Source organism: Euprymna scolopes, chromosome 7 (genome assembly GCF_053919585.1).
Source record: "Euprymna scolopes isolate OS-2025 chromosome 7, ASM5391958v1, whole genome shotgun sequence".
Lineage (NCBI taxonomy): Eukaryota > Metazoa > Mollusca > Cephalopoda > Sepiida > Sepiolidae > Euprymna > Euprymna scolopes.
In genome coordinates, this window is record NC_136488.1 from 11841787 (window position 1) to 11860932 (window position 19146).

General features: G+C 35.3%; 1 protein-coding gene across 3 annotated transcripts in view; it reads left to right on the top strand.

The window, feature by feature from the left end:
* Positions 1–19146, top strand: part of LOC145279607 (RNA-binding protein 24-like) — a 118816-nt gene that overhangs the window by 88241 nt on the left and 11429 nt on the right. Inside the window, exon 5 of one of the 3 annotated variants that reach the window (XM_080130785.1) lies at positions 9882–9941. The exons of the other annotated variants lie outside the window; for them this stretch is intronic. Coding sequence (XP_079986911.1) covers positions 9882–9941 — 60 coding nt within the window. The remainder of the gene's footprint in view (positions 1–9881; positions 9942–19146) is intronic. 3 annotated transcript variants of the gene reach the window in all.

The following is a 19146-nucleotide window of genomic DNA, read 5'->3' on the forward strand; positions in this document are numbered from 1 at the left end:
AAGCTGTAATATGTTTGTATTTCCAACAAAACCTATCAAAATACTAGAAGTCTGTCCGATGTTGCTCGGTCGTAAGATATGCATAAATATTATATCTTAATTCATACAGAACTGACATGTACAAGCGAGTATTATGTTTTTCGTAAACCGTCTACTTCTTGTAAGTAAAAAAAATCCTCAAGCTAAGATCGAAACCAGAACCTAAAGACAGTGATTCAAGTACGATAAGCATTTGGCCAACGTGACATGCTTTTTAAAGTGTTTTTAAACCGACTTATATTTAACATAAGGAATCCGTAATGTGAACTATTCACACCTGCAAAATCGTGGAACAGTTAGCAAACAGAAAAATCCGACAAGTCCCATGTATGGAGAACCCCTTTAATTTTTCCACATGTCTGAATACCCTATACACCAAATTTAAGTCTGTAGATCAAAAATTCGTTGAGTATATAGGTCCTAATTTTTATAGATATATTGATTAATAACAAGATATTAAAAATATAATTCATAAAAAGTAACTTTATTTCTTGCGAAAATTGTATCATTTCGCCATGTCGTTCAAGAATAAATTATAATCATCATTTATTTATTTTCTCTGCTAGGAAATTTATAAATTTATTCCTGTTTCAATGAAGTAATGTGTTTAAAGTGTCTGTTTTGAGTTCTTTCTATCATCTGAACTAAATTCTTTATTAGAATTGGTTAAGTGTGTCTCAATGTCCACACTTACATTTATCCATACTTATACATTTCATTAGTTTTAAAGACATTCTTTTATTTAAAAAAAAAAAATTGATAGTAAAGTGGATACCACACACGTAAATCTATAAAACAGACATTAAATTGAATATGGTGGGAATAACGAATATCTTTCATATCACAAATACATATTTCAATAAAAATCTAACGAAATTTACATATATTTAAAAATATAAATGGTTACCTATATCATCTCTGAAAATATTTTTTCTTTTAGAATTATTTGGTTATGTTACCGAAGATAAGCAACGTTGAGTCTGATTATTACTAGATGGGTGACCATTAGGGAATACGAGGTCTTATATGTAGGACGTCGACACTTCCTTGCAAGATTCAAAAAAACTTATAAAATTATCTTCCCTGATTGAACCGTTTGCGAATTTGATAATCCCATGAAACTTCCTTTTTTAAGTATGAGTAAAATAATAAAACTATAGAGAGAACATCACACAACCTGGCATAAATACTCAAATTCTCAAAACACAAAGTTGAATCGAAAGGTTATTTATGCAAACAATTTGACAACATTGGATTTAGAGAATAACTAGGTTTAGTGGGTCCCAACACTAATAAAAATACAATTAATGCCATCATTGTTGGTCAATTATATAAATCTGGTTATCATATTGTCGTGATAATCTCATGTTCTATGATTAAGACCAAAATACGCATCTTTTAGCTTACAACGTCGTATGAATTATTAGAAAATGGCAAATTAAAATCAAAAACTTCTCTGCCATGAACAAATCCTGAAATCGTAAAAAGTTTGTTCTTGTCTTTGGAGTCTAGCATTCACTAAATATGACAAAAATGAAACCTTTTCATTTGATTACCTTTTTTTACAGTAACGAGAACTGTAAATGGATGTTAATATTTGCTTACATATCATCTGATCAATGTTTTTTGTAAGCCACAAAGAAGTCATGTTTGTTGAATCCATTCACATTTCAACTTTTATTTTAACTTTGTTTTCACATGTAAATTTTGTGTCTGTGAGTGCATAACAATGTGTGTATGCATGGGTGTAAATGTGTAGCTGTGTGTTCAACAAATGCCTTCCTCTGTATCTGAAACCGGCATAGACTTCATTATTGCCCTTTCTTCTTGTTTCCTCCCATAGCCGCTAGGTGCCGCTGCCAGTCGAATCAGTTACATCAGCAGCTCTAGAGCAGAGCAGGACACTAATTGCTCGCTCCTCCTGCCTAGGAAACCGTCAGAAATGAGGCTACTGTTCTCTCTAAAGCCAGCGTTACCACATCAGCGGGTTCGAATATATTATTGCTTGTGGATTTTTTTTGTCAAATCAGTTTTATGGGTGTTTTTCTTTTTTTTCCTTTCATTTTTTTTAATCTTTGGTTTGCTTGCTATGTGTGGACTTGCTTTAGTTTGTGGTTTATTTCTAAAAAAAAATTCTTTACTCAAATTGTTTTCTTACTTTTCCTGCTGTAAAATCACTTAATATTGTTTCTCAATACTACTCCTTATCAATACTACTCCTTATTGGTTTGGTGATCTTCAGTCTGGTTTGTTTAGTCTTGTATTTTCTTTTGATTTGTTTCAACTTTTGAATCTTGTTTCAAATTAAATTCTGTAGAATACAAACATAGTGATTGACAGGACATCAAGGTTGACATAAAAATGCTGACTGTAAGACGGTTCCCGTTGAAGCACTAATGATCAACTCGATAATGCTTTGTAACTTGCTCAAGGCATGATTTATATCAGCGTTAAGTCTTTTAAATCTGACAGTAGGTGAAGGATTAGAGACAAAGAGCTTATTTACATATGCTTAAAGCTATCTCCTCTAAATAAGAACAAGCGCAGCTGAATTTAGACAGCGTAACAATAAACATATTCCATGTTGAATCCTAATCGAACTTATATCAATATTTATGAGCATGTCTTGTTATTGAATGTAGTTATAATAACAAACAGCTCCTATGTAAAACGTAGTCTTCTGCTTCTTTTTTCCTCTTCACTGCATATTCGTTAACCTCTTTAAAATGACCTGATAACAATAGACATTATGTCAAGGATCAACTCTAATTGTGTTTGTCAGTCTGCAATCCATTTTGGTGACGTTTGTTTTGCAAAGCGGTATTATCACCCTCCTAAATACGATGCCTGATATTCCAAAATGATAAGAGATCTGGTACTGGCCATCTAAGAAAGCTGCTGTCAACGTGATTACCGATTGAACCGAACTAGCACTGACCTTAGACCGGCTAAATTGGCCTCTTTGCGAAGGAGGAAGTTTCACGAGAATATCAAATTCACAAGCGGTCACCAGTCACTTGTATATCAAGGCAAAATGACGACGTAAGGTTTTTGTAATTCCTACATGGAGGTATGGATATCCTCCTCCATACACTGTCTGGTATTTACAAATGGTCACCCATCTGTTTCTTGCCAGGTTTCAAAGTTGCTTAACTTAGATGATCTTAGAGAAATGGGGCGTCATCGTGATTATGCTGTAGTTAGAGAGTACTTGTAAAAGTTTTTGTATTTTTCTAAGTTTGGCTTACTTGTAATTAAACTTACTAAACTGAATCCATCAATTTCTGCTTATTTACAAAGCCATTGATTTGATTTCATGTCGATTGTCACATGAAATCAATCGCGTGTGTTGTGTGACAATATTAGCAAAATGCGAGTAGAATTGTGTTCATCTGTGATCTTTTAATCTCTTCAATTTCTGTAATAATATTTCTAATTATATCCTAGCCTGATCCATGAAACTTTCAGTTATATTTTTCATTTGTTGTCTACTGTTGCCATAAAAATCACAGGAGCACAGAACATATACAACACTTGGCTATCCTACTATCCCATAGGAGGAGTTAATTCCTGTGAGAATACTTCTATTCTCAGTAAGAAGATAATTCCCGGGGGTTAAGACCCACAGGACAGCGCATATACACTATACAGCCGTGCATTAAGATATTTAAACATTTGATAAAACGGCAACATAAGCTGAAGATTTTTTTTTTGGGGGGGGGATCATGTGATCTCATATTTTTAAAATGGATGGCAGGTGATAACGTACTACCAAACATGAAATTGTCTTAGTGTTAAATTAATAATTCACAATAAATAAATCTTCATAGATTCAGAAACAACTAAGTCGGTGGAATCCTGCAATAGTTCACGCTCTGCTTGATTATGCAATTCTAAAACTATGGTATAAAATTTAACTGTTTGTAAGCATATTTGATAAGACATATGACACCACATATATAAATTCTTTTTCATGAGTCCAGTACGAGCAAGCAACTTATGAAACAAACATAAAAATAACTTACCTGGCCAAATATACCCGGTTAGCCAAGTGCATGAATGATTCAAACAATTGCACTTAAAGGTACGATTAGAAGCTTAAAAAGATCTCTCGGTTGGAATGTATGAGATGGTGGGGGAATGTTTGGCATCTGTTGGGATGCCCCATCCCCATATTGAACTAAATGATAAGAAGTAAAAGAAATACGTTAGTAGATAGTTCTCGCCCCGTCAGCCGTGGACCAGTGGTGTAACAGTTAACCACATTAAGAATCAACTCCAAGTGCAGATTAAAGATTTAAACCTTACTATAAGTAATAATATCTAAGAATAACATAAAATAGTCAACATTTCCAGTTTTTATTTTTAATTTTTCACTTGAAAGGCCCATATTTACTTGCTTGCCACAGGGACAGAGATCAAGAGACTTTTCTCTTTAAAATTGGGCACTTTTGATTAAGACAACACTAGAAAGATTTTTTCTCATTAACTGAAAAGCTGAAGTTTAGTATGAGACTAGTTTCTACATTTTGCTCCTAGCGAAAATGCTAAGTGGAAAATCTTTTAAATTCCTATGTTGTATGAGATGCCTACCACTGATGGTCATTTACTTTAACGCATGGTCGTTAATGTCATTCAGTATTTCTGCATTTATAGGGTCAGATTGAGTGAAGAGTTTTATAGCAGGAACGTTTGTTCACATTACATTTAAATTTCTACATGTTAGTACCATTGGTGAAATACAAAGTAAGGTGCGAGTTTCAAAGGCAAGCAATTCCAGAAAAGAAACTATTAAAATAATCGTCCAGCATCTAGGGGTCTCTGAAGTGAAGAAGTGGGGTTTTGATGATAGTGGTGTACGTAAGGGAGTATTAATGTTGAGATTAAATATTTTACTTCGAAATACAAGGTTACCGAGTTATAAAAGAATGGACCTGAAGAAGATCGGCGTTTATATCAGTTGAAACGTGAATATAAACAGAGGGATGAAAATAATGTCTAGAATAATGCAAGAAATCCAAATTCTCAATCCTCATTCTGAAATATTCTATAAATGATACAAAAATATTTTTGACTTGTTTCTCTAAATTAAAACGAAAACAAAAAAAAGAACACAATTTTTCACCCATTTTTATTGACTCACTCTGAACTGCTTCAACTACTGAGTGTTTTTCATTTTGTTTCTTTTTCTATTTCTTGGTGACTGGGTTTCTTCCAGACTAATGTTAATCCAGAATTGTTGATAGTGAGGTGGTCTGTCTCTTTCTCTCTCCATTTGTTGTCGTGCTGCTGTGTTCATTGCAGTTTTGTTCGTATTCTATACTCACTGTTTGGCTGGATTAGTTTCAGTAGTTAGAAACTGCTGCTAACCATCTCTTTGATTCCCTACTATCAGTTTCATTAGATGTTCTCAAATTATTAGTCTTTTCGATGTTCGATTAATCCGTTGTTTCATTTCAGTAGAAATGTCTGGATGCATGGTGATACCGGACTAAGAATATATTTTTCATTATTCCTCTGTACATCATATATATGGTAAAACTGGTAATTAGTAAAAACCTGAAGAGAGTGCTCAATACTATTGCAGAGCAAATGTTTTTTTTTTTTTTATTACCGTTTTATCTGTTTGGTTACATGTTTCAGATGTTGGACAATGTTTGATACAGCAGTCTCGTCAGACCTTACAGGAATGGTTGTTAGTATTTGGAAGAAGTGCTTTAGAAGACTTCTTCTAAAACACTTCTTCCAAATACTAACAACGAAGACTTCTTCTAAAACACTTCTTCCAAATACTAACAACCATTCCTGTAAGGTCTGATGAGGCTGCTGGATCGTAAACATGGTCCAACATCCGAAATATATGTAACCAAACGGATAAAACGGTAATAAAAAAAATGAAACTTATATATGAGAGAGATTGTAATTCATACAAACATTATTGGCTACGTATGTGCATTTTTATAAAGCTTATCTGAGAAAGCTGTTTCTCTAGGGAGTTACAACAGAAACATGTATGCACATATGCAGCCAATAGAGTTTGTATAAATAAACATATCATAATTACGCTGTCATTGAGCACTTTTTTGATAAACACCAGATTTTCCATGAATTTACATCTAGGGAACGGGAATCCTATATATGTACAGAATAATCTCCTAAACTAATGAACAAATCATATATTTGGAAATATATATATTCTATGTAACACAGTGGATAACAGGCATGTAATTTGGGGGTGTATTTGAACATTTGAACGGGTGCATATATATATATATATGTGTGTGTGTGTGTGTGTGTATATTACATAGACATTTATGTTGCTATATGTTTATGAGCATGTTTCGGTCTGCCAGATACAAGTAAGTAGATCTCCTCAGGCGATGCTGCTTACAGAAAAATAGATTCAGTAATATATTAAGATTACAGATTCTAATTTTGTATGAGTAACATCACCTGTAAAGGTCTCTAGTTACTTGTAACTGGCTGCCCGAAATCATTATCGACATTAGATTGATCAACAATCACCATTCGTTGCTGATTGGAAAATCTCATATTTTTTTTAATGTCTGTGAAAGGTGATAACGTACATACAAACATGAAATGCCTTAATGTAATCTATCCTTTATTATTCACAAAAGTCTGACTTCATTTCTCTGACACTACATATTTCTGAATTTCAGAATTTCCGAGGTCAACGTTAATAAATATCTATAATATCAATTATCACATTGCTTATTATTTATGGGTGGCAATCAAATTAAATAAATATCATTAATTATATAAAATTGCATGACTTTTAAAATTTTTGTTGTAAATTAAATTTTAAATCTTTATTTTTCTTTTTTTTTTTTTTTCTTTTTTTTGTTACAAGAAAATTTTAGAATTTCTTATTTTGTTCTAGTCAGGGATGGAGCATTCTACAGGATGCTAGACATTCACCTTCATCTCATACATTCCAACCGAGAGATTTTATTTTACGATTCTAACCGCCCCCACCTCTGAAGTGCAATTGTTTGTATCTCTCGTGCACTTGATTCACTGGGTATATTTGCCAGATTCGTTTTTTGGGGATTTTTCTTATGAGTGCAGTTATTTTCTATTATTTTTTGATATTTTGACATTCATGTGATGGTAAAAATCAATGGACGCTTAAAACTTATTTACTTATATTGGTAGCTTTGTCCTTTTGGATAAAAGCAAAATGTATCTGTTCTGACACGATACTCTATTTTTCTGTGCACTGTTAATGGAGAAATCCTTCTAAACCGAGGTAATTCAAATTTCTGTCGCAATCAAAGGTGCCCATTTTTAAAAGCTGAATTTTTCTCCACATTAAAAACAAAATTTATATCTAACTCCGTTCATAATGAGAGATGTAATTCTTTTTAATAGATGTCGCTCCAGACAAGGCATGGAGCCACCGAGTCAAGAGTTAAAAGCATACTATTTTAAAGTAACAAAAAACTAGCCAATGATAAGTATTTTAATAGATTCTAATCAAGAAAACAGCAATTCTTCATCTGTCATAATAAAATTTGATAACTAAAGCGAGTTATGGGGCTGCCGAAAGTAAACCAAACGTTCATTTTCTGCTCTCTTTGAATTGGTACAGCTTTTTATTTAGTGAAATTTCCTTTATTTATTAAATTCAATGTTTTTGTTTCTTAAAATAGACACATATCTGTTTCATATTTGAAAAGTTTAAACACATTCAATTATCAATCAAATTTTCATAGTTTCCATAAACTTGTGATAGACGAGTTGAAACATTTGTGATTCTCTTCTCTCTTTAGATTCTTACAGAATATTCAGCCTTATCGGTTTTATATTCTTTTCGCTAAAACATTTAGACATTTGTAATCAGTTTCCACAATAAAATGGAAAGTTTTTGTACATAAAAGTATATTTAGCATTTATAAGTTATGATATTACTTTATATTTTAATAAAATTATAATATATTACTTGGGTATTAGTTTTTTCTCTATATTTTAATAACGTTATAATATTACTTGAATAGCAGTATTTTAAGAAGTTAAATTTTACATACGTCATGTAAAAACATGACCAAATTTGGACATGCAGTAAAAACAAGCATGGCACTTCTTTTATTGCTTGCATTTGTGGTTACTTTATCATTCGTTTTTTTTAGTTGTCCATTCTAGATTACATTGCTACATATGAATATAAATTTCCATGAACCAAGTTTCTTTCCTAGAACTATTCTTCTGTCGAATATAATACCGCAGGGCTGTTTTCCAGCTACCTACAACATTGTCGTTTTCAAGTCCCATGTAGAAAAACTGTTGAATTGTCTCAAATAATGCAACCTTACTCAAGTTGCACATACACATACCAAACAAGACATACTACCACTTGAATGTACGGGGCTACTATGTGGGGAGTTGAACAGCGAGGTGTAATGTTCACATTACTTTAAAAGTTATATAGCCAGCGAAGCAAGAAACATGGAGAGGATTCCAAAGTCTATCGGTCTGAGGGAAAAAACTATAAGAGTAGAAGTTTTTCCGGTATCTAGGTATCTCATCAGTGAAGGGGTGGAATTTTGTTGCTTAGGGATGCAACCTTAGGATTGAACAAAGCTTGAATCTTGGCTGGCAGTGCAGGATCTACTAGATTTAAGACTATTTTTTATTTAATATTTTTTGAATAGTATGATAATTCAATTCAACATTTTCTAGCATTGTTTTAAATGACCATTAGAGATCATTATTCAAGATGTAGATTATGATGAAGGTTAATATTGCATTATGATAAAAAAATATTTTTGTGGAAACGTAAATAGTACAATTTTATCAACTAATGTTAATATTTAATACCAAGAATCAATTTATCCAAAATGAATGCAAAATAGAGGCATATTTTCGAAAGTAAAAAGAAACACTTAACAAAAACGCATGTGAACTAGACGATACCATGTTTAAAAATGGCTTATCGCGAACAATAATACCAATTTGTATTTGGATTATTTGTATTACTGTTCTCATTTCGAGTGTTATTTGCAAAAAATTTCGATCGATGTAATCTTCGACCTTCTTCAGGTGTATCTTATCGAACTCGGGAATCTGCACACAATTTCCAATGGAATCTTTTGTTTAAACCACGGAGGTAGCATGCTGTTTTTTCCATCGTTAATGATTGTATAGAAGTCGTAAGTAATTCGCAGTTGTAATTTGGACTGTGGTCTGCACTAAGGATTGCACCTTCAACATCCAGAAAATTTAACTCACAACTGAATTTTACCACATTTTATCCACTATGCCACGGATCATGGTTCGCAAGTAAGATTAATACACCTGATGAAGGTCAGAGGTTACATCGACTGAAACGTTGTGAAAAAATAGTCGAGATGAGAACAGTAATTTGAATAATCTAAATAATACGTATAATGAATTCTCATCTAAAAAAAAAATTTTTTTAAAAATCAGAAACATAACGCTCGTAATATTTTTATTTTTTATTAAATTATACATGTTTTTTTTTTTGTTTAGTAATATTAAGTATTTTTTTTTAATAGTACATGAAAACTTTACGGTAATTTAGATTTATGAAACTAGAATAAAGGCTTAATTCTTATTTTATTTATTTTTTGGTGGTTGCCTAAAAAAACCCATCTTTCATTTAAATGTTACCACTCGTTTATGCAAAAAGTATTGTATTTTTCTAACGCTATTTTTCTTTTCTTTTTTCTTTTCTTTTTTCTTTTTTTATCCGTTATTTTATCTTCCTTTCAGGATTATCTTTGTTTATTTTTTGAATAATTACTTCTTGTGCTTTGCTTTTTTGCGTCACCGTTTAAGTTTTCTTTGGGTTCTGGTTACAGGGGCTACACAATTGAATATATGACACCAATATCCAAAGAAAAAGAGGGCGATGCTTCCAGGTACAGTTCTATCTTTTTATTGTGACGCATGGAAGCAATTTGAAGGGCAATTGTGTCTGCCCTTTGGAACACTACTACTATTACTACTACTTTTACTACTACTGCTGCTACTACCACAACCATCACTATGACTACCCCACCACCGTTGTTTGTTCTGCTCTTTCTTCTCTCATGCTATTACTACTATTACTATATTTTTGACCTGTGTTGACTTGCTACTTAGCCCAACGATGTCCAACATTTTATATAACAATTATCTTGACCTTTAGCATTGATCTGGAACGATTCGAAATTTTCAAGAAATTTTCCAAATCTGATTCCTGCATCTTATTATCTTTGATAACATTGAGTAGCATTCAATATTTACGCTTTATCAATTAGTCTCTTGTAGTTATCGATGGCATAACAGGAAAGACTTCATAGAATATGGAGAAGCAAGGCCCAAATAAAACTTTGGCCTATACTTACGTTGTTATGCGAGTTTATAAAGTCAGATTATTTATGTATGTTCGTATTTTGCATAAAACCTATGATTATTTACACAAAAAATTTTATGAATCTTATTTGTTATCTTTTATTCATCAAATATATTTAAATAAATAAATAAATAATCATTTGATATTTCTAAAGGTAGGTTTATTTTCTTGCCTCTTTCTGAGACAAGATTAAACAAGTCAGTTTATAGTAGAAAATTGAATCAACCAATAAGGGCATACCCTGGATGGAGGCAAATCTTGTTGTGATCATATTCATCATTTTATTCGATGGCGGGTGGCAATACACGACACTTCGTTCTCAAAAGAGGAAGTGTTGCTTAATATAACGAACAGAAATATACCTTGTGATCCAAGTTGATCTCTAATTAAGAATGAAGCAAATATTTTGCATTAACATTAATTTATTAATATTTACTGAAAATTTCATTAACATTATTTCTAATTCCAACATAAGTGTGGATATTAGAAATATAGTAATCATATTAAGATTACTTGTATTAAAAATAACTTTGCTATCTTTTTTATTCGAACATTTAGTTTGTAAATGATTTAAAACTATTAAAAAGATCTCTCTTCATCTTAGTCTCTACATATCTTTCGCACATACATGATAACTTGGAAATATAGAAATAGCATGCATCTTTAACTCTAAAGATATTTTGAAATATGCGTTTTTTAATATATTACCAACAAAATGAAAATTTACGTTTTATTAATAATTATTCTATCTGCTTTTATGATATTTAAATAATTTTTAGAAATATATAATTTATTATTTTAAATACATAATTTTTCATTTGACAGCAATAATACATAACTAAAAGCTAAAAAAAAGTTTAGCTTGTAAATTGATATTGCTGTTTAGGTAAATAATGAAAAATATATCTATCTTTACAATGTTTCTAACCAAAATATGTATTTTTCAATGCAATACGAGTAAAATCCCTTTTATTTTGCTATCGATGACAATCTCTTTGAAACAGATTCGTTTTACTTTATTCTATTGATTATATAACATAGAAAATTGATGGATTACCTTGCAAATGTATCCTAGTTTATTGTAATTAGATTATTTTGTTTTAAGAATCCTTATACAAATTTAAATTCAGTAATACCAGCATGTTTACATCTTGTGTTTCCTTCTCGATTTGATGCATAAAAATGAAATATTTTGTCTAACAATAAAACTTAACAAGTTTTCTTGTGTTTTTGCAACCAACATATCCTCAACTTTTTTCATTAATTAATTATATCCAAACTATTTTTCCGAATTCTTTGCCAAGAAATCAAGTACAAAAAATAAATAAAACGCTTATTATTCTAATCAACTTAACAATACTACGATCACTTTGTAAGATTTGTTTTAAAAGGAATAAAGTCTATTTACTACATGTGAAAGAAGTGGATGACAAATGCTATCAATATATATTTTCTATCAAGAAATATAACATATCTAGAACACTATTCAGCTTATGCCTGACAGAGCCATCTGGTTTAAGTTATAAATTTCCAACAGTGTCTTTATCGCCACTCAAAGTGTGCACTTGTGCCTTGAAAGCACTCCTGGATATTACATACAATATTTTCAATAACTTTGGCAAATTCTCTCTTGGCACTGAATGTGTGTCTCTTGTGCTCAATGTAAAAGTTTAAGACTGTGCATATTTTTAAACGTTTTATCTAAAACCCAAGAAAATCAATAAATTAAAATAAAACCAATTATTATTAAAAAATACCAAATAAATTAAAAAGAAATAAGTGAAATGAATGTATTGTTACTAATATTTTGAAATTTGATTATGCATGCTAATATTTTCACAGCAATTAACATCTTTACTCACTAATAAACCGATTGTTTATCTAAGAAAATATATTTGTTTGCATGCGAACGAATTAAACAATTCATTTAATTCAGAAAAAAAAAAACTTTAGTTAATCTAAAACCTAAATAAAGCCACGAATATATAAAAAATAAAACAAATCTACATTAATTTAAATTTCAAAATGAAAAATAAACATTTCTGTTTTATCGGAGAGAATTTTAAGATTTAAAAATTTCAATCTTTTAAATAAATATTAATAATCAATATTAATTGATAATCAATATTTAGATTATTCCGACGCCTATTTTATTTGAATGTTATTCTTGTAACGTTTCGGCAGATTTTACATTCGAATTTTTTGCATGTGGCGCAATGGATAAAAGTTCTGAGTGAATTAAATTATAAGTGATCTCATCTATTACTATATGCTAACCGACCATAGAAGTCGGAATATTAGCAATATATAATTCAATACAATATTGTAAGTATTAATTACAACCAATATCCAAGATGTGAACAATTTAAATAATTCAAATTATTAATCCTTATCTCACAAATTCATAATATATATTAAAATTTACTAATTTAACAGCATTTTGTTGGTATACACAAATTGGAATATTAACGAACTATAGATATACATAACTTAATGGATATTTTTATCTTGGATGTTATTTAAGATTAATTGTTCCTATATTGTATGAAATTCTATAGTTGTTCTGCTATGTCAATATGAAATTCACTTCTTTTTCTGCTAAAATTGGCTTTATAATTAGAAAACCATTCTCATCATAGGGAAGGATTAACGCTGCATTTGAATTAATCGTCTGGCAGACTTTGCAGCTTCCAACCGCTTATGTAACCGACTCAACGATATTGACATGAAATTGTCGGAGATTGGGTCATGAACTAGATAAGAACCACGCATGGAATAAAACTATGTATCTAAAAATGGTTAAGGTTTATTTATACTAGAATTGTCCACATACAGTGACATCCTGGATAAATATAATCCGTTCAACCTGAGAGATTTTGTTAAGGTTAAAGGTGCAATCCTCAGTTTGGGCTACATAAAGAATACAATTAAGAATTGCTTAGGATTTATATTTGATGGAACGAGAACAAGCTTAACTCGAGAATGTAATAAACAGTTTTGTTTGAAATTCTGTGCAAAACCTCAAGCTTTGTAGAAAGCTTCCCAAGTTTAACAAGACGCACTTGAAAAAGGTTAGAGGCTACATCAGCCAAAGCATAAGAGAAAAATAAGTAGTCAGAATACTCGAAAAGATACAAATTGGTTTATTCAATTTTCGCATTCTATAACATGTTTGTTTACACATTTTTTTTTTGTATTTGCATTTTTTGTATTAGATCTTATCTTGATTGTTATTCGTACAACGTTTCACATGATGTAACTTCATACCTTCTTGAGGTATATCTTACCGAATTTGGAAATCTTTCTAATTCCTAAACCTTAAACCTCCAGAAGAGTGTCACTTGGAACTGAATTTTACCCACTAATTTATTTGTTACGCCACGGATCCTTATTTTTCTTTCTTTAATTAATATTGCACGTACTGATGGCTTACCCCTTCAACTTTCAGAAGGACATCACTTAGGACTAAATTTTACCAAGTAATGTATCTTATGCCATGGGTCCTTTTTTTTTTCTCGTTATTGCCCGCACTGAGGATTGAATCTTCAACCTCCAGAAGAGTGTCACTTGGAACTGAATTTTACTTATTAAATTATTAATTACGGCACGGGTCCTTATCTTTTTCTTGGTTAAAATTTTATTTCAATATTTATGCAAGGTAAGTTTTGCTCATTAGCGTTTTGATCAGATTATGTGACGTTATAATTTTGCTTTCTACTTATAAAAAAAAATTTTCTTTTCATTTTTTACCATTTTTTTTTTCTTTCACTCTATTGGGAAAAAGTGTGTAATGTTAAGATCGGTTTTCATTCTCAGGATTACCTTACATGGTTTCTTCTAATTCCAACCCCTTCCCAACCCTGAATCTCAAACAACAACAACAGCTGTTAGTGTCTCGCTTTTACAGTGACAGTTAAACTGAACTATCTATGCTAGTAGAGCTTTCTAGTGACTTCTGTATATCTCCCATTCTCTCTCAGTGTATGCCTCCCTTTCTCTCCCCCTCAATGCCCCCTTTCTCTCTCTCTCTCGCTGTATGTCTCCATTTCTCTCTCTCTCTCTCTGTAGGTTCCATATCTCTTCCTCCCTCTCTGTAGGTCTGCCTTTCTCTCCCTCTCTCTGTGTATGTCTGCCTTTCTCTCCCTCTCTCTGTATGTCTGCCTTTCTCTCCCTCTCTCTCTGTATGTCTGCCTTTCTCTCCCTCTCTCTGTGTATGTCTGCCTTTCTCTCCCCCCTCTGTGTGTGTCTGCCTTTCTCTCCCCCCTCTCTGTGTGTGTCTGCCTTTCTCTCCCCCCTCTCTGTGTGTGTCTGCCTTTCTCTCCCCCCTCTCTGTGTGTGTCTGCCTTTCTCTCCCCCCTCTCTGTGTGTGTCTGCCTTTCTCTCCCCCCTCTCTGTGTGTGTCTGCCTTTCTCTCCCCCCTCTCTGTGTGTGTCTGCCTTTCTCTCCCCCCTCTCTGTGTGTGTCTGCCTTTCTCTCCCCCCTCTCTGTGTGTGTCTGCCTTTCTCTCCCCCCTCTCTGTGTGTGTCTGCCTTTCTCTCCCCCCTCTCTGTGTGTGTCTGCCTTTCTCTCCCCCCTCTCTGTGTGTGTCTCTCTTTCTCTCTCTCTCTCTCTGTCTCTCTGTGTATGTTTGTGTGTCTCCCTTTCTCTGTGTGTTTGTGTGTCTCCCTTTCTCTGTGTGTTTGTGTGTCTCCCTTTCTCTGTGTGTTTGTGTGTCTCCCTTTCTCTCTCTGTGTCTCCCTTTCTCTCTCTGTGTCTCCCTTTCTCTCTCTGTGTCTCCCTTTCTCTCTCTGTGTCTCCCTTTCTCTCTCTGTGTCTCCCTTTCTCTCTCTGTGTCTCCCTTTCTCTCTGTGTGTCTCCCTTTCTCTCTGTGTCTCCCTTTCTCTCTGTGTCTCCATTTCTCTCTCCCTCTCTCTGCGTCTCCCTTTCTCTCCCTCTCTCTGCGTCTCTCTTTCTCTCTCTCTCTCTGTGTCTCCCTTTCTCTCTCTCCCTCTGTGTCTCCCTTTCTCTCCCTCTCTCCCTCTGTGTCTCCCTTTCTCTCCCTCTCTCCCTCTGTGTCTCCCTTTCTCTCCCTCTCTCTCTCTCTGTCTCCCTCTCTCTCTCCCTCTCTCTCTCTCTCTGTCTCCCTCTCTCTCACTCTCTGTCTGTGTCTCCCTCTCTCTCTGCGTCTCCCTCTCTCTCTCTGCGTCTCCCTCTCTCTCTGCGTCTCCCTCTCTCTCTGCGTCTCCCTCTCTCTCTGCGTCTCCCTCTCTCTCTGCGTCTCCCTCTCTCTCTCTGCGTCTCCCTCTCTCTCTCTGTGTCTCCCTCTCTCTCTCTGTGTCTCCCTCTCTCTCTCTGTGTGTCCCTCTCTCTCTCTGTCTCCCTCTCTGTGTCTCCCTTTCTCTCCCTCTGTCTCCCTTTCTCTCCCTCGCTTTGTCTCCCTTTCTCTCCCTCGCTTTGTCTCCCTTTCTCTCCCTCGCTTTGTCTCCCTTTCTCTCCCTCTCTCTGTCTCCCTTTCTCTCCCTCTCTCTGTCTCCCTTTCTCTCCCTCTCTCTGTCTCCCTTTCTCTCCCTCTCTCTGTCTCCCTCTCTCTCTGTCTCCCTTTCTTTCCCTCTCTCTCTGTCTCCCTTTATTTCCCTCTCTCTCTGTCTCCCTTTCTCTCTCTCTCTGTCTCCCTTTCTCTCCTTCTCTCTGTCTCCCTTTCTCTCCCTCCCTCTCTGTGTCTCCCTTTCTCTCTGTGTCTCCCTCCCTCTCTGTGTCTCCCTTTCTCTCTGTGTCTCCCTTTCTCTCTGTGTCTCCCTTTCTCTCTGTGTCTCCCTCTCTCTCTGTGTCTCCCTCTCTCTCTGTGTCTCCCTCTCTGTGTCTCCCTCTCTCTCTGTGTCTCCCTCTCTGTGTCTCCCTCTCTCTCTGTGTCTCCCTCTCTCTCTGCGTCTCCCTCTCTGTGTCTCCCTTTCTCTCCCTCTGTCCCCCTTTCTCTCCCTTTCTCTCTTTGTCCCCCTTTCTCTCCCTTTCTCTCTGTGTCTCCCTTTCTCTCTTTGTCCCCCTTTCTCTCCCTTTCTCTCTTTGTCCCCCTTTCTCTCCCTTTCTCTCTTTGTCTCCCTTTCTCTCCCTCTCTCTGTCTCCCTTTCTCTCCCTCTCTCTGTCTCCCTTTCTCTCCCTCTCTCTGTCTCCCTTTCTCTCCCTTTCTCTCTTTGTCTCCCTTTCTCTCCCTTTCTCTCTTTGTCTCCCTTTCTCTCCCTTTCTCTCTTTGTCTCCCTTTCTCTCCCTCTCTTTGTCTCCCTTTCTCTCCCTCTCTTTGTCTCCCTTTGTCTCCCTCTCTCTCTCCCTTTCTCTCCCTCTCTCTCTGTCTCCCTTTCCCTCCCTCTCTCTCTGTCTCCCTTTCTCTCTTTGTCCCCCTTTCTCTCCCTTTCTCTCTTTGTCCCCCTTTCTCTCCCTTTCTCTCCCTCTCTCTTTGTCTCCCTTTCTCTCCCTCTCTCTCTGTCTCCCTTTCTCTCCCTCCCTCTGTGTCTCCCTTTCTCTCTGTGTCTCCCTTTCTCTCTGTGTCTCCCTTTCTCTCTGTGTCTCCCTTTCTCTCTGTGTCTCCCTTTCTCTCTGTGTCTCCCTTTCTCTCTGTGTCTCCCTTTCTCTCTGTGTCTCCCTTTCTCTCTGTGTCTCCCTTTCTCTCTGTGTCTCCCTTTCTCTCTGTGTCTCCCTCTCTCTCTGTGTTTCCCTCTCTGTGTCTCCCTTTCTCTCCCTCTGTCTCCTTCTCTCCCTTTCTCTCTGTGTCTCCCTTTCTCTCTGTGTCTCCCTCTCTCTCTGTGTCTCCCTTTCTCTCCCTTTCTCTCTTTGTCTCCCTTTCTCTCCCTTTCTCTCTTTGTCTCCCTTTCTCTCCCTCTCTTTGTCTCCCTTTCTCTCCCTCTCTTTGTCTCCCTTTCTCTCCCTCTCTTTGTCTCCCTTTCTCTCCCTCTCTTTGTCTCCCTTTCTCTCCCTCTCTTTGTCTCCCTTTCTCTCCCTCTCTTTGTCTCCCTTTCTCTCCCTCTCTTTGTCTCCCTTTCTCTCCCTCTCTCTGTCTCCCTTTCTCTCCCTCTCTCTGTCTCCCTTTCTCTCCCTCTCTCTGTCTCCCTTTCTCTCCCTCTCTCTGTCTCCCTTTCTCTCCCTCTCTCTGTCTCCCTTTCTCTCTCTCCCTCTCTCTGTCCCCCTTTCTCTCTTTCTCTCTCTCTGTCCCCCTTTCTCTCTCTCTCTCTCTCTGTCTCCCTTTCTCTCTCTCTCTCTCTCTGTCTCCCTTTCTCTCTCTCTCTCTCTCTGTCTCCCTTTCTCTCTCTCTCTCTCTCTGTCTCCCTTTCTCTCTCCCTTTCTCTCTCTCTCTCTCTCTGTCTCCCTTTCTCTCTCTCTCTCTCTCTGTCTCCCTTTCTCTCTCTCTCTCTCTCTGTCTCCCTTTCTCTCTCTCTCTCTCTCTGTCTCCCTTTCTCTCTCTCTCTCTCTCTCTCTCTCTGTGTATGTTTCCCTTTTTTCTCTCTGCCCATCTTTCTTCTCTTTGTCCATTTCTCTCTCTCTCTCTCTTTGTCTCCCTCTCTGTCTCCCTTACTTAGCATTTGTTAATATCTTATCAATTGGCAATCCGTTCAGCTGGTTCATAAGATATTTAGCTTCTACTCGTATCTCGCCTTTTACATATGGGCGTGGGTACTGCTTTGATTTATTACTAATACTTCTGCACTTGGACAACCGTTTTCTGTAGATTTTAGATGTATTTAGTTTTTTTCTTTTAAAACCACTCGGCCAATTCCTAATAAATTAAGTGAAAGGAAGGAGACAAAAACGCAGCTTATTATAAAATATAAATCTATCAAAAATAGGTTCTCCAATTCAATTTCTTTCTTTACATGTTATTGCATAAGCTGTTCCTCATTACTTATTGCCAGTATATTAAACTACCTCGCGTTGCAAAAGTGTAACATATCTACCTCTCTCTATCCGCCTCTTTATTTTTTCTCTCTCTCCTCCTCCCTCTCCCCAACTTCTTCTCTGCCTTACCCATTCTACTCTAGCTGGATATACACAAAAAAAATTCTGAATCCACTGTCAAAAACTTTCCCCACTCTTTATCTATGCCTAAATCAAAACGTAGATTCCTTGAACAAAGCTTCTTTCTTAGAACTGCGCGCCTGTGGAACTGTTCCGTCTGCCTGCTTCCCACCTGACTACAACCTGGATGTCTTCAAGTCCAACGTAAACAAATTCCTGACGAACCGCCCCCTTAAGTAGACACTTTATTAAATTTCCACACTAACGTACTGTACTTACAATAACCCTTATCTTTGAGTGGCTTCTGGGCCTTGATAAGTGGTGACCACCTTGTAAAAAAAAAAACAAATTCTCCTTTATCTAATTGATTCCTCGAGAAATCTGTCAAACTAAGCATTGAAAATGGCAAAAAAAAAAAATCCGCCCCTTCCCCTGTAATATAACCTGACTCAAATGACCGGGATGAATGAATAATTTTAATTTTAACTATTATTTAAAGCAACGGTGTTCAAGAATATACAGATTTGTGGGTGTTTGTTTTGTAGTTTTGACTGTTAGCTGAACACATACTTTATGTAATATATATTGTAACGCTGTTGCTTACATAAAGAGTGTATGTGTTCAGGTAAATCAAACAACAGAACAAACCATTGGCAATACAAAGGAGGAGAAAGGGATTGAATACTAACGATATTATAACGCTGCTTATATGTCGTTAGTTTTCATCCCCTTACTTACTCCTCTCTGGT